At 34.1% G+C, this 15,674-nt stretch overlaps 1 protein-coding gene across 1 annotated transcript; it reads right to left on the bottom strand.

Annotated features, from left to right (window-relative positions):
* Window positions 1-8,611: 8,611 nt before the first annotated feature.
* On the bottom strand, window positions 8,612-14,712 carry LOC131945254 (F-box and WD repeat domain-containing 11-B). The gene is made up of 12 exons (XM_059306316.1): window positions 14,519-14,712; window positions 13,298-13,448; window positions 13,075-13,202; window positions 12,805-12,957; window positions 12,192-12,310; window positions 11,550-11,701; window positions 11,316-11,388; window positions 10,837-10,948; window positions 10,443-10,567; window positions 9,956-10,027; window positions 9,596-9,715; window positions 8,612-9,415 (listed from the first exon to the last, which is right to left on the bottom strand). Exons 1-12 carry the CDS (start codon window positions 14,520-14,522, stop codon window positions 9,287-9,289), a joined length of 1,338 nt encoding a protein of 445 aa, XP_059162299.1. The 5' UTR covers window positions 14,523-14,712; the 3' UTR covers window positions 8,612-9,286.
* Between the last annotated feature and the right edge of the window lie 962 nt (window positions 14,713-15,674).

The raw sequence follows: 15,674 nt of genomic DNA, 5'->3' as shown, positions 1-15,674 counted from the left end.
TGAACCCTGTGTTTGTCCCACCACTTGGTTCCTTTGTTGTGAGGACCTGCATGAAAGATTCTTTGCCTAGTGTGTTGTGATTTTTAGATAATCCTTTGGTTGATGTTTTATTATACTCGCCAAAACAGTGGTACGTCTTACTACATAAAGATACCATCCCATCCCCTTCATATTCTAGCTTAAACAACCCCGGTGTTCTTTTTTCATAAATTTTCCTAGCCCTACACCCCAGACAATGACTATCTACCGTGCCTTTGCCGCTTATAAATTGTGGTCTATGTGAGTCGCATACTTCTGAGGGGAACCATTTGTCGTAAATGTCAAAAAACTCGTGTTCTAGTCCCGGTCTTACGGCTTTTAACAAGTCATCGGTACTTAAGGCTAAGTATAAACTGTCCGTGTCCATCTCACATAGCTGAAAGTCGGTTCTATCTATATATTTGTCTATAAAGTCATAATAAAATTCTAACATTCTAAGTTTCGCGTACTGATAAACGAAAAAGCCTATCTGAAGAGGGAGATCCCAAACTATCTTCTTTTTTAACGTTTCTACTTCGTAAACAGCGTCGGTAAGTTTTGTCATTTTTTTAAATCGTGGATTATTAATACAATCCGCTATATCCCTATCACTACAGTAGGTCATGTCCGCATGTCGTGTTTTATCCGTCAAAGTTTTACCGTATGCCGCGTTTCCTAACAATTTCATTGTTTCACTAGTTATTGCGTATTTGTCGTCTATGTCCCCCTTTCTTCGCGCGTCTGAAACTGTATCCCCAAATGTCTTAAAACATGCAACCGGATTATATTCAACGACTTGATAAATTTTAGTTACCACCAACCCATGATTTAAATACCACTTTAAAAGGGGGGTCGCTAATAAAATTTTCTCCCCTGTAAAGCTACCGATTAAAGTCCGTCTACCGCTAGTTAATAAGTTGTTATCGATCGCGTATTGTCTCATAAACGGTCCGATGTCGTCGCGCGTAACGTTCGTATTTTTAAAAATCGGTGTCATCTCACTAAAATGTTCTCTTAAACTATCCGGTACTTTAATGTCGCATTCTATCAGACCAAAACACGAGTCGTCTAAAACAGAATCGATGATCTGTTTTTCAGTCAGGGGCCATTTCTTACCATAGGTCGGTGTCGGTGTCTTTTGTGATTTGTCAATAGAGTTTAAATAGTCTTTAATAGTTGGGTTCATTTTTTTCTGGTTCCCCCACTCACATTCCCACATTTCTACGACTTTAACGTCAACAGTCTCGGTAAGGTACTTCGTAATTTCGTTTGTCTTTTTAAATAACTCAGTCAAGGGTCTGTTACTAATGGGGTTTACTGTTCTGTCTTTAGTTAAGGGGCAGTCAGGGTGTCCATGAAAGAGGCAGCCATGGAACTGATAAACGGTTCGAGTGTTCGCGTCCCATCCGTCTACTCTTATATGGCGGGATCCTAAGCTAACTTCGCCCCCGTTAAACGCAGTTTTTAAAGTTACCCCCTGTGTTTTTGAAACCCACGATAACCACTGAAAGGCCTGTTCCCCATAATGATTCGCTTTACGCGGTCTAAACCCCTCCTCACTATTTCTAATAATCGGAAATCCCGTCGGCATTTTTTGCATTAAAGACCATAAATAAAGCGCGTTCGCGTCGTACCCCTTAATTGCCTGTACCACCTTTTTACTATTCCCCCTAATGAACGTTTCACCCTTTTCGTGATGTCTATGAAAAATAATGGAGGGGCCCCCTACGATATTATTTCGGATTGTTTTATGTAACTCTGATTCGCGCTCGGAACACAAAGAAAAAGAAACGTTTTCGGGAAGTGTTTTGAATAAGTATTTTAAGGTTACCCCCGGGACAGAAATCGCGTCTTTAAAAATATCAACCCCTAAATTTTTGTAAAAATTAGTTTGCTGCTCGAGCGCTTCGATAAACGGTTTTACATCGATATTGTTATACCAAATAAGATAATCTTTAAAAGTTTGCATCCCCTTCTCTACCCAAATTTGGCTACACGTCGCGTACTCCTCGACTGAAATGTTACAATTTTTTAATGATGAAAAAAAGGCCGAATGCGGAGGTAAACAAGTTTCATCTAAGACGGCTAAATTTTTTACATATTCGTACGGAAAAAATCCCTTGGTCTCTTTAACATTATACGCGGCAAGGTATTTACTATAGCTAAACCCAGGTGCTAGATAATTAACTATATCTAAGAACTTTAATTTATTAGTTGATATACACATAAAATTATTATTTCTTTTAACTACATATTTAAACGGTGTTTGTTTATCTTCTACGTCGTCTTCGTCATCGTTACAACTAGCTCTAGGTCCCTCCTCTAACCCCTCTTCTGTGTTTGAATAAGCTAAAAAGTACTGAATAAAATACGGCTTAACGAGATTTATATCATATTTTCCTGAATTAAACCCTATAACCGGCATTTGTCGCAAATATTCGTCTAATCTACCGCTAAGAAACCTATCAAACCCTTTGTCGTTCGACTTATTTTCACTACCCCTAGCTTTAGGTGGAAATAACTTCCTGATTTGCTTAAAAACAGGCTCGAACTGTTTTTTCAAAATTCCATAAGCTGCCTCGGCGATTATGTGGAGTCTGTCAATAACTCTAGTCACTAATTCTTTAGGGTCACCAGTCGAAATAAAACAGATGGGTTCGACGAACCCATCTACGTTTGAGGCGACAGAGCAAGACAAAGGCACGTGTTTGGCAACGCTTTTTGTAACTCTACCTAACGGGGGTAACTCGGTATGGTCGAAATAGCATTCGAAATCGTAAGTTGCTCTGAAGGGATAAACAAAGTTACTATCTACAACTAACCCATAGGACGCTAAAAACTCCCAGATTGTTTGCTGTGTCTGATAAAGCCCTCCCTTATACCTATCTACGGGTTTCCCCCCATTACACCCTTTCACGTGTCTGTTCATTTGTTGAACGGTGGGCCATAATTTGTTACACACAGAACACGCGAAAGAGTGACCCGCCCCACCTATATTATTAATGTACATAAACTGATTTTGAAAAAATAAAAGGTATACAGTCTCCCTAAACCTATCACTACTTCTAAGTTTTGGGGAAAGGATCTGGTTTTCGTTAAATTCAAAAATCTCAATATTTACACTAAAACAGGACTCTAAGAGGGGAATTTCGACCAACCTAACCCCGCTAAAATTATCCAAGGTCCCGAGACCTTGGTGCGCTTGCCACTGTTTCGCGAGTTTTAATGTTGGCTTTCTAAGATTTTTTAAGGGTGTTCCTAAATGTGTGGCTAAACATCTAAAAAAGGAAAAATTGTCTGTGTAGGGTTTGGAATGTGAATCGTGTTGTAACATGTTAATGGCGTGATTATGTTTAATAAAGTCAGGAATGTCTGTAAGAAGGTATGTAGGTGAAGCTTTGTCTGTGGTCATGTGTAAGTCTACTGCATCTCCCCTAAGGTCGTCTACAGGAAAAATAGTGGTGTGTGAATTAACGTTACTGTCGTTGTTAGTCTTTACGCGTTTGTTGTTTGTTATGTCGTCATACGTCGTGTGTCGTTTTAAAGGGCTAGTGTTGGTCTCGGTACGAGCTGTTTGGCTCGCTGATGGGAGTTGGGGAGTATGTGTGTCGGTCACAGATGTGGGTTGGTGTGTTTGTCTGTTGGTTGCTGATGGGGTGTCGGTCGGTAATGTTTGGTTGCTGTGTGCTTTCGTAAAGTGTCTTGTCAAATTGTCAAGTCGTGTAAATACTTTCCCGCAAGTTGAACAGGAATGTCTTCCTCGACCGTGTGCAGAGTCGTGATGTCTTGTCAAATGCTGTTTAAGGGTGAACACTCGGTTGCAGATCTCGCATGTGAAACGGGTCATGGCTTGGTGGGTGGTAGGTTGGGCGGCTTCCATTATTGACGATGTGTCTAGTGTGTGGATCAGTCGGATGCTTGGATAGGTCGCTGGCTGTAGAATAAAAAGAATTACATAAAATAAAATACATGAAATAAAAAAAAAAAAAAAAAAAAAAAAAAAACATACTTAAAATAAAATTGAAAATGAAACGTACCTATGGGTTTGCACGTCTAAGCTGAACGTGAAGTTAGCTGTATGTGGAGATCCGAAGTGGTGTAGTTGGATGTAGTTGGAACGTTTGGTTCAGTGGATGCCTCGGGGCTGGGTAGGTAGCTCAATTGGGTCAGTGGTTGTGTCGATGAGTCGGTTGTACACTAAAAAAGAAAATTCAATTGACTACTTATTTAGATACATATTTATTTAAAGGGTATTTTAATGGGGTTAGTTCCCTTAAAATAAACGTACTATTAACCTTACCTCGGTGTGCGATTCAAAAGTAAAGTAATTAATTAAAAGGTATTTGAATGGGGGTTAGCTCCCTTAAAACAATACGTACTATTAACCTTACCTTGGTGTATGATACAAAACTAAAGTAAATACCTGTGACTACGTATTTAGAAAAAGGTTTAATTAAAAGGGGTTAGCTCCCTTAACACAAAAGTAATATTATCCTTACCTTTAATAGAATAAACACGCACAAAAGATGTGGTCCGTGTAGGGTTAGGTAGATGTGATGCTTGGTAAAGCTGGCGTGGGTTTAGTCTCAGGAGTCAACAGAGGTCTCATCCAGGATAAGTCGCTGTGAAGTTTGGTGTGAAGTCCGAAGTCGAAGTGTTTAGAACGCAATTTTCGCGGTCATTTATACGGTTGCTCAACCTAATTACACCACCAGCTGTCGCACAACAGCTGTTGCATAATGACCTACGTGCTTCGCGGAGCTAACAAAGCGATCGGTAAAATCGATTAACGTGGTAACAGATGTTCCCACACTTAACGCGGAGAGGCAGTTAATGTACGTCGTTAATTATCATGACCTATCAAACCTAGCGGGGAAACTCGGTGAAGCATAACAAAATTTAATTAGGTGGGACATCATGCTGTGATGGCCCGTGGGTGCGATCAATATTAACGCGCCCGTTGTTTGACAAGAACAAAGGATTGCGGATCGATATGTAACACATGTTGCACGGTTGGTTAAATGGATGTTCTATTTTTGGTAACCGTTCGTTGTGTTGCTGAATGGTCCCTATACAAAGTACACGCTAGTGTTAGTCTTTTATTTAAAACATACATACAAGCAAATAAACAAACCAACAAATTAAACAACAAAGAAAAGAAATATATTAAATAAACAAATAAACAAAGTAATTAAAATCAAATTACGTAACTAGTTAATAATAATTTAACTAATTATAAAATAAAATTAAAAATTTTAAAATTCAAAAAAATTAAAATCCAATTACGTAACTACTCAATAAAAAATTAATTAAAAAGTAAACAAATAATCAAATTACGTAACTCGTTAATAAAAATTACACAGTATAAACAAAGTAATTAAATTAAACAACAAGTAAACAACAAATTAAACAATTAAAAAAGTAAACAAATAATCAAATTACGTAACTAGTCAATAAAAAATTAATTAAAATTTAAAAAACTCATTAAAACTCATTAAAACGCATTAACATTACGTAACTAGTTCAATGATGACGTCACAAGGTCACTAATTACGTCACAAGGTCAAAGATTACGTCACAAGGTCACCAAAAGGTGACCCACCCTTCACTCCTCCGCCAACCCCAGTTGGCGTAGTATTTTACTATATGTCTTTGCGCCCTCTGCGCATCCTGCTCACCCACCCTTACCCTCCCGATGCGCCAGGCTGGGAGTATTTTGCTATATCTCTTTGCGCCCTTCACCCTCCGCTCCTCCCGAGTATTTTACTATATGTCATTGTTCCTCACCCTCCGCTCCTCCGCCAAAAATGATACCCAAAAGTGACCTAATATACTACTGGTATAGCGAGTATACAAGATATATATATATATATATATATATATATATATATATATATATATATATATATATATATATATATATATATATATATATATATATATATATATATATATATTATATATAATATTTTGTTGTTTTTGATCGTGACTTGTGGCGATAGAACTGGAAGAGGAGGAGGGGGGGGGGGAGAATCAGTGTTTCTTCAAGACTTTTTATTCCGGGTGGGGGGGGGGGAGGACACTGATAAAAGTATATATTATAATTTCTATACATTCTATTTCGTTCGGGGGGGGGGGGGGGTAAACATTTTTCGAAACTCTGGTTAGACTTGTGCTAGAAGCAACATCGAGATGGCCCCAACAAGCGGAATATGACCTATGAAAGCACGGTGTTGTAAATTTGGTACGGATAGTAATATGTTAGGCTATAGAAGTCAGACTTTAAATGTACCAAGTAGCCTATAAAGCTCATTTTTAAAAAAAAAATAGTCTAAAACTAATTCTCCGTCAACTTGTCCACACTGATTTTACAATTATTTTGTGTACCCTCGTTCAATAACTACATACTTAACACCCCCGTATCTGAAAATCCATGAAAAGTAAAATATTTGACTTTAGTGTGCATTACCCGCCAAGGCGTTACCACCCCCCCCCCTCCCTCCCATGTTCCCGTCTCAGCCCCCCTGACACCTATTACCTCGCCGCCACCATGAGCAATTAGCCCCGTCAAGTGTTCGGCTGACGGGGACACCGCCAACCAGCTTACGCGAGAGGTCAACCGGTGCTCCTATTTTTTTTACCCGCCCAAGAAAAGTCCCCTACTCGCTGCGTCTAGCGACTGGGTTCCTAACCGTTTGCCTAATGCACGAAGGCAGAACAATTCGCCGTCTGCAATTAATGACCCAGCGGTAGACACGTACACTGACAAAGCCGGCGGGAAGGAAATAAATAACCGCGGTAATTGGATCAACTTGATGCGAACGGAGCAGTTTAAAGTACGGCTACGGCAACCGGTGTTTAAGTCAACTTTAGTTTATTCACTTAAAATTATCATCGTTTTTAACTCTCATGTTTTTGTATGAAAGATAAATACATATAAACTAATAACCCAAATTGTTTAACGTTTTACTTTGTTGGATATAAACGGAGACTGTTAGAATATTGTTTGAGTTTTATGGATTGAATGAGAAAACATACACCGCAAATAACGGGTTCATGTGTGTACTAAATAACTAAATGACAGAGGTTTGGTGCGCCGTACATGGGAAAAGGCTGCGGAGCGCCGCTTGAGATAATGTAAGCCCCGTCTTATTCACAGGCAGTCGCCGTTTACCATTTGGCTGCTGGTGGAATTTGGTTATTGAACGCGGGTCATTGATTGAGGTTTTTGATTTATTCTGAAAATGGAACGGGTCAAGAAGTCCGCCAGGGTTTGACCTCTCCCGACGCCGTGGCTGGGATCTCTTTGTTGCTGAAACAACTATTTGAATTGACGTCACGTAATTTCAGCTGATTTTATACTACGCCCCCCCCCCCCCCCCCCCTTATCGTTAAACGCCATCACAAGAACCTCGACTCACTAAAATGACGTCACGAAGTCACATCCGCCTGAATATAAGGTTACAATTATTTATTTTTCAACATATAATTAGATCCTTAATAAGAAAAAAAAAATGTTACGCCCCATTTTTACCACTAACCCCCCCCCCCCCCCCTCACTTAGTAGTAGACCTACATTCTCTCAAAGAGTCAGACCATCTCTTTATAGTGATGTCACACACAAGTTTCCCTTCAGACAATTTTTTTTTAAAATTGCGTATTTCTCATTGCTTTACATTACTGTATTGTATATGACACGATACTCTTATTTTCCGGCACGTGAATGTACTTTAGTGTAAGTTCTTTAGTTACATTAGTGTAAAATGTGTAAGTTCAACTTCAGAGCGAGTATTTGAAATTATACAAAACTTCATAACCTACATTGAATAAGGACAGTAAACATCGCATAATCTTCTTGACACAAAACAGCGAACTGGAAAAATAAGCAGTAATCGTATTGTCTAATCGGGTTTAAAGCACACAGTTACGCAGAATCTAGGCTAATATCCTGATTATATTTGCTTAGGATAAATAGTTGAGGTATTGCTCTAATGGAAAACTTTCATTTTCATTTTAAAATAGTGTAACGCTGCCATAGTTGGGATGTGGTGTGATGTCACCCATTGAGGTGTCAGTGTTTTAAGGGCTGACCCTGAGAGATAACACAAACGATCAATGACGCATTTGCTGATAGATCATGGCTTTATGACATATACGGCAAATCCATGTACAGTAAATCCATACACGGCATATAGCCTATTATAGCCCTTCATTAGGTCGACATAACCAAGTTAAGCAACTGACGATCCTTGTCTTTCGCAGCCTGGGGTTTGAATGCCGCAGACACAGGTACAACTACCCACAGTCCCAGAGGTCACATGACATGGGAACAAGGGGAACATCGCTCACGGAAGAGCATAAAAAAATACATCAATAGTTGCGCTCCCAAATGGGCCGCAACCAAATAAATTACAAATTATCCCCCCTGAATGGTAACCCATGGTATGTGTTACAATAACAATAATTTTTTTTATTAACATGCTAAGCAACTATTTTGAAAATACATGTACGACGAACCTGCAATGCCACACCATTACCCATGTCAGTCATTTTGTTTCCACTTTTTATTGAGAACATATTGTCAAAATCATCCACTAAATGCATTTTATTTTATTGGAAAACACACACACTATATGAAACAATATGAGCAGCCATTTATATTTTATTTTTGTGTATTTTTTCATTTAACGTTTAATTAAAATCTGCTCTTCTACATGTCCTGAAAAACATTCTATAACTTATCACAACAATTTTAAAAACAATATTTTAGTAAATATTAACTTCAACACTTTAATAGGCACTAATAAAAAAACTAAGTGAAAAAATTGTTAGGTTAAAAAATGTTAATCTTATAATCACAAATGTTATTGTTATACAATTTACACTTCACTTGAGCAAACTGTAGTTTATTTACATTTTTACACTGGTAATATATTATAAACAATTAATAATAAATCAATTTATAAACATTTTAATAATCTAAACTGCAATATAGTGAATATTTTTAAACAAACACATACATTTGGGTAATGAGCATGAAAAAAACATTGCTTATTCTTGATTGAAATGTTTTTTTTTTACAGTTAATATTTCACATAGAATATTACAACATGATTTTTAAGAAATTTATCTTACAATCTAGCAATCACTAAGAAATCCAGTCAATAAAAATAGTTCTCTCACATTCTCGCTATCATCTTGTTATTTTCCTGAAAATATAGCAATCTTGTAGAAGTTACCTTGCAAGCTATCAATTTCCTTGAACCAGTCACCAAAAAGAAAGGAGCGTCATGGTGCCAGATTTTTCAGGTGAGGCAGTGATGAGCTTTGTTTCTCCAACCCACATCAGGTGCAACTTGGTAGGGTTGCGATGCAACACAGCCAACTTTTTACCTGACTATCATTAAATGCAAGATTTATCATTACTAGTGTGTTTCCATAAGTTTCAGATTTTTTTGGTAAGATTTTTCTATATTTATATTATAGATTAACTAGATTTGAATTTATTTATTTAACAATAATTTAAAATTGGACTAAATAGTTTCAACACATGTCTATAAATAGAAAGCTGACCTACTTTAAAGTCCCACACAATAATCATCCTCTGGTCACCTCCACTGACCAGCCTCTCTTCGTTTATGTGCAGACAACGAACAATGCCCATGTGCTCTGACAATGTATGTAGCAATATTCCTAGGTTTGAAATAAAAAAATTAATAATCAATTATTTTCTGCTATTATTGTTAGAATTGTAACTGTAAGGAAAAATATCAATGATTAACTTTGAGTTCGAGAAATAATAGAAAAAAGTAAATAGTTTGGTAATACACATTTGATAAACTTTATACAAATAAAGAAGAAGATGCATTGCTGGATTTTGAAAGTTACTGCTACAAAAAAAGGATAAAAACAACATAAAAACAAAAGACTAACCTAGATGTGACCAAAGAATTATGGTACTATCTGATGATCCAGAGGCAATGCAGTAATCATTGTAAACAACACAGTACTGTGAATTTTAAAAAGATAAAGTTTTTAATTATGCTTAAGAAAATATTTTATCTGTGTTAAAGATGAATATCAGTTTTCAAATATCATGGATGAACCAAAGTTTTCAATGTTCAATTTTAAAATGGAATGACTTTTAGGTGATATTTATATCTATGCATGATGCAAAGAAATCAGTAATACAAAATTTGTAGTAAACATAAAACTATTTCCACTGAGTTCACTTTCAATGTTTTATATGATGTAAAAGATTTTAAAACGTATGTTAATGTATGTATGTAATGCTATTTTGTTGCTAGTAGTAATTCTAAAACAAGAAAATATTAATGCACTAATTAAGCCATTAATACATTAATTAAGCCAGCAATGCACAAATTAGGTAATTAAGGCACTAATTAAGCCATTAAAGCACTCACAACTTCTCCTCTATGTCCAGATAAAAGATGAATACAATGGCCACTTTGGCAGCTCCATATTCTCACATCACCATCATAGCTTCCACTCACAATTTTTGTTGAATCAAACTGGCAACAGGATACAACTTTAAAAACAACAACAGCAATAGCTGAATAAAATATCATTAAAACAAAATAGACCTAGATCTACATAATTATGGTCTTCTAATTGAATTTTCATGCAGGCAAATCGAAGTTCTGTAACTTAAAACATCTTACAAAAATACTTAAAGTAATATTTTGAAAAGTGTTGTGTTATCAATCTAAAATTTAAGTTAATATAAATAACTTTAAATGAACTGGGTCCAACTATGTTTTAGTAGAAAAAATTTATTCCACAGTAGAAATATTGTACCTTCGTTGTGACCAACATACTGATGAACACACACGCCAGTTTCAACACACCACAGAATTAGAGTTCTGTCCCATGATCCTGTTGCTACATGGTTTCCATATGAAAACATGCACTAAAATTACAGTAAAAATTATTAATGAAGTTTAATTATTTTCTCTTAGTAATAAAAGATATTGATTTTGTTATTTTTCAAAAACAAGAATCAAACAGACAGTTGAAAAGTCAACATCTGGTACTGTGCTTAATTTTTAAATATGTAAAAACTAAAAATAGTCCTAGGAACAGTTTTATATTGTTTTGTTTTCCATGTTAAATATAAAGATAGGTAGCTGTATTGTAGTTTTATAAATAAGTGGAGTAATTAGGATTCTTTGACAAGATTTGAGGGCAAAAAGAAAAAAAAATCCAAAAGGAATTTAAAATATTAATATTCAGTTAAAATAAAATAAGAATGTTATTTTTCTTTTAGTTGTTCTTACCTCTATTTCATCAGTATGTAATGTCATTGTGTGCATCAGTTCTTTGCTTATAAGAGACCAAACTTTCACTGTACTTTATGAAAAAAAGTTAAAAAAAAATTTTCGGGTATAATGCTGAAGATATTCAGTCTGATGATTTACAACTAAGAAAATATAATGAGAAAGAAAAATGTCAACTAACTTCCATCCTGGAATACACGAAAATATCCAACTAGGTAATACATCATAGCTTACCAGTCAGAACTGGCACTAATCACAAAGTAGTGATCAACACTAATGTGACTGATACAGTCACTATGACCAAGAAATGTCAGCTCATGATCTCCAGTGGTTGTGTTGATAACATGAATACAACCATCTCCTAGGCCAAAGACAGCCAAAGAACCCTGGATAAAATACATTGTTATAAAATGTGATAAAGATATATGAGAGAGTATTTAATTAAAATATGACTTAGATACACATCCAAAATTTTCATTCGTATCAAATTTAGAACATTGAATAATTTATAACTTTCATTCTTGTGAACTTAAGTTTCATTTTAAAACCAATTTCATAATAACTACATTTACAAATCATTTGATATATGAAATAAATGTCTTTGCAGATTAAACTCTCAATAAACTATGAAGTGAACAATAAATCCATTGTTTACTTTCCTAAAAATGTTGAAGACTGAATAGAAAGGTGGATGGACTCCACCAAATAAAAATCTAGATTACACAAGTTTCAAACATGGAAACATGGACTAAATATTAGAGTATTTTGCTTTTAAATATTGAATAGATAATAGAAAACCTAAGTTTCAGCTTCTCTTAATCAAAAATTATTTTTGATAATTGAGTGTTTGATTAGTTTAAATGATTTTCAACTTACTAAAATTTTAACAGCTGTAATTGTATTTGAATACCCTTCAACTTTCCTGATACATTTGCATGTTCTTAAATCCCAAATGCATACAGTTCTATCATTGCTACCACTCACCAAACAGTTGTCTAAAGCACAATAATTTTTAAATTAGGAGATGAAAAAAATAGTTTAAAAAAAAAAACACAATGGGTATGTAAAAATTTACTTTAAGTAATGTAATGGGAATATAAAGTGGGTATGAACAGATATAATTTGGTGCAGAAAGAAAGAAAGAAAATTCCAGGTTTAAAACATTAACATATTAACAATGTACCACCATTAAAAAAGATATTTTTAAAATTCTGATATATAAATGCATAAATAATCTTATAAATTTAAAACTGGTATTTTTTTATAAGTGAATAAGAAAAAAAAACAACAGCATTTTTTTTCAGTGGCTGAGAAGTGATTAGATTCTTACTAGTCATAATTAGTTGTTGATATTTTTATGGTTAGTTCTCAGTTTAAAACATAGAAGCATACTTATCAATTGCCACAAAGAAGTATTTCACATGAATTATTTTTAAAAATCCAAATTAAAAAACGATACAATTTTTTTAAATGTCATTTAAACCAGTACCTTGACAGTCAAATGCTGTAACTTTGTCTGTGTGGCTCTTTAGAGCTGCCACCACAGTGTAGCGACCTTTCCTCCAATTTAAATTAAGGTGTTCCATTCTAATAAATACGTGCTTCCATTTACAAATGGGAGAAAGCCTAGTATTTCCTGGAACTATAGTTTGATGAAAAAGATATTTTAATTAATATTTTAAAACAGTTTTTAAAGATATGTATTTTGTTATATTAAGGGAGAATTTAATTTTGTCAATAAACTATTTTTTTTACTTACCGTTCAGAACAAACAATGGTGAGCTACTAGAGGAATTACTAAAAGGATTAGGATTCCAGGATTCCTCTTTCAGAATATCAAAACTAACACCATACTTTAGCCACCCTCTTGAAATGCAAAAATGTATCCTGAAAAGTAGGAAATTTGTGAATTTATATGAAGACAAGATTACCATAACACTTTGGATTAAAGTGAAAGAAAACTGATGGAAAAAAACTCAAACCATAAATAATCTGTATTAGCAATCTCTCTCCATTTAACGCAAACTAGCTGGAATGTAGACAGTTCATATGCATTTAGTAGATGAAGAATCTTCTCTGTTATCTCTGCAGGCAAAACTTGAGTGAAATCAAAGGTTGTCACACTTTTATCATCTAAAAGATAATAAAACAGCGTGCCTTCAGTTTAAAAGAATTTAGAGTCATAGAAAAAATAAAATATAAATACATGATAAAAATATCATTGTTTAATTAAATAATATAATAGTGCTCCATTTTGAATTCGCCATAAAAGGCATTGTGCTTTTTTATGTTGGAATTAAACTTTAAAAAAATTATTGGTTTTTCTGGATTTTCAATCAAGTTTATGATCTCAACATTTAATTACAAAATTGAACACTCAACTACTAAACGCTAAAATGTAAAAAGAATTATTAAAATATTATATTTAGTCATCCCCGATTGCACTTATAAAAATATAAACATTACAATTCTTAACTCAAACTATTTTTTAACTATTCATAACTATGCCATGCCCTATAACTAGTGAGTACTACTACTAACTAAACTAAACTATGAAATTATTTGGTGTATTCTGAAGTATTCCAACGAACTTTATCTTTATATTAAAAATGTAGGTAATCTATCGTTTTGGGTACGTAAAATCGCCCGCGACTTGTAATGTGAAAAACAGGTGACTCTTTAAATTTTAATAATTATTTCCCATTTTGAGGAGGATTTATGTTTTGAAAAATACAGAAATGTTTCCTTGTTTCATTAATGTACCTGTTTTCAAACAATTGAATTAAAACTTTTCAGTAATAAATGAAGACTAGCGATGTTTCCAACAGATGCACCCATGCTCATTTACTATAGCAGCCATCTTGTTTAAGTTCTTTCTTTGTTAACTTATAGCGTGAGATTCAGGGGAAGGCAACTCTATTTTACAAATGGCTGCTGTTATATATATATATAGGAAATCCTGCTCACAAACACTGCTGTTAAAAGTTAATTTCTTGCCTATATTGATATATTTAGCTATTGATTTACGTTTATTATTCATTTATCTATAATATTTGACACAAATATATCAAAATATACTTTTATTAAAGCCTTGACAATGAGGTAACTTTTTCGTACATTACTAGCCGCGGGCGATTTTACGTACCCCAAACGATAGATTACCAATATAATATGCATTGTTTAAAATATAAATATATGCATACCCATTGTTATTGTTCATGAGAAAAGACATATTATTCTAGGAGGCTTATCCTAGACTTAAATCTACACTAGTCGATTAAATGTAAAATCTAACATAATCACTCAGTAACTTTTTGTTCAGTAACTATAGACGCTATTTCTCATTTATATTTTGTGAAGTAAGGCACAGGAAAATATTAACTTCAAATACAAAAGATATATTAATCGCCACTCTAAATACCAAACTAACAGCAAACTTACAAAACAATCATACCTACTTTCAGCTTACTGAACTGATAATTAGTTGTTTTTTTTTATTGATGCCCTAAAAAACAATTTTTAATATCGTATATATATATATATATATATATATATATATATATATATATATATATATATATATATATATATATATATATATATATATATATATATATGCATACATACATACATGAAACTTATAACAACACAATTTTGCATTATAATATCTCCGCAGTTTGAGACGTTTAACCCTGTAATGCAAGCATGTATGTATTATATTGCGCCATACAACTAGTTCAAGCAAGCCCAATTCCAGAAATTTTCCAAAGCTTGTTAGATTACACAAAATCGAAATTTACAGCTTTTAGAAACACTTTGTATGGCAGTTCTCAATAACTAAAATCGTCCATAAACGATCCGACGTCACCCTTTTCTAAACGATTTTACGCCCTTCCCTAACCGTCACATCAGAAAAAGAAAGACACCCCACCCCAAAAAAAAAAATTAAAAAATTGACACCTAGCGCCCCATCAAGATTGCAATTTTTTTTCAGAACAGAGGTCAACATTGAGTATATGAATGGTTCAATATTTAATTATTTATACAATTTAAATAGAAAATAGTTTTAAAATTCAGTTTCAAATATTACTTTTTAAATTCGAAAAAGTCTAATCACACATCCTGACGTGATTTGTTAGGGTCCTTGCCCAAACATAATAATATAGCAATTGGGTATTAAATCGGATTCCATTTGACAGCGCACTGTTTTTTTTTGTTTTTTTTTTAAATAGTTGGAAGCAAACATATTTTATTCATATCATTATGGAGTGCCAAACATTTGTTTCTATTTAGTCAAATGAAATAGGCTTATCGATAGTTATGAATATTTTTTCTCTTTTCTGCTCATAGTTCGGTAAT

Source organism: Physella acuta, unplaced genomic scaffold (assembly GCF_028476545.2).
Source record: "Physella acuta isolate Inbredline_101_S28 unplaced genomic scaffold, ASM2847654v3 ptg000533l, whole genome shotgun sequence".
In the NCBI taxonomy this organism is placed as follows: domain Eukaryota; kingdom Metazoa; phylum Mollusca; class Gastropoda; family Physidae; genus Physella; species Physella acuta.
This window is presented reverse-complemented; position numbering and strand designations above follow the sequence as displayed.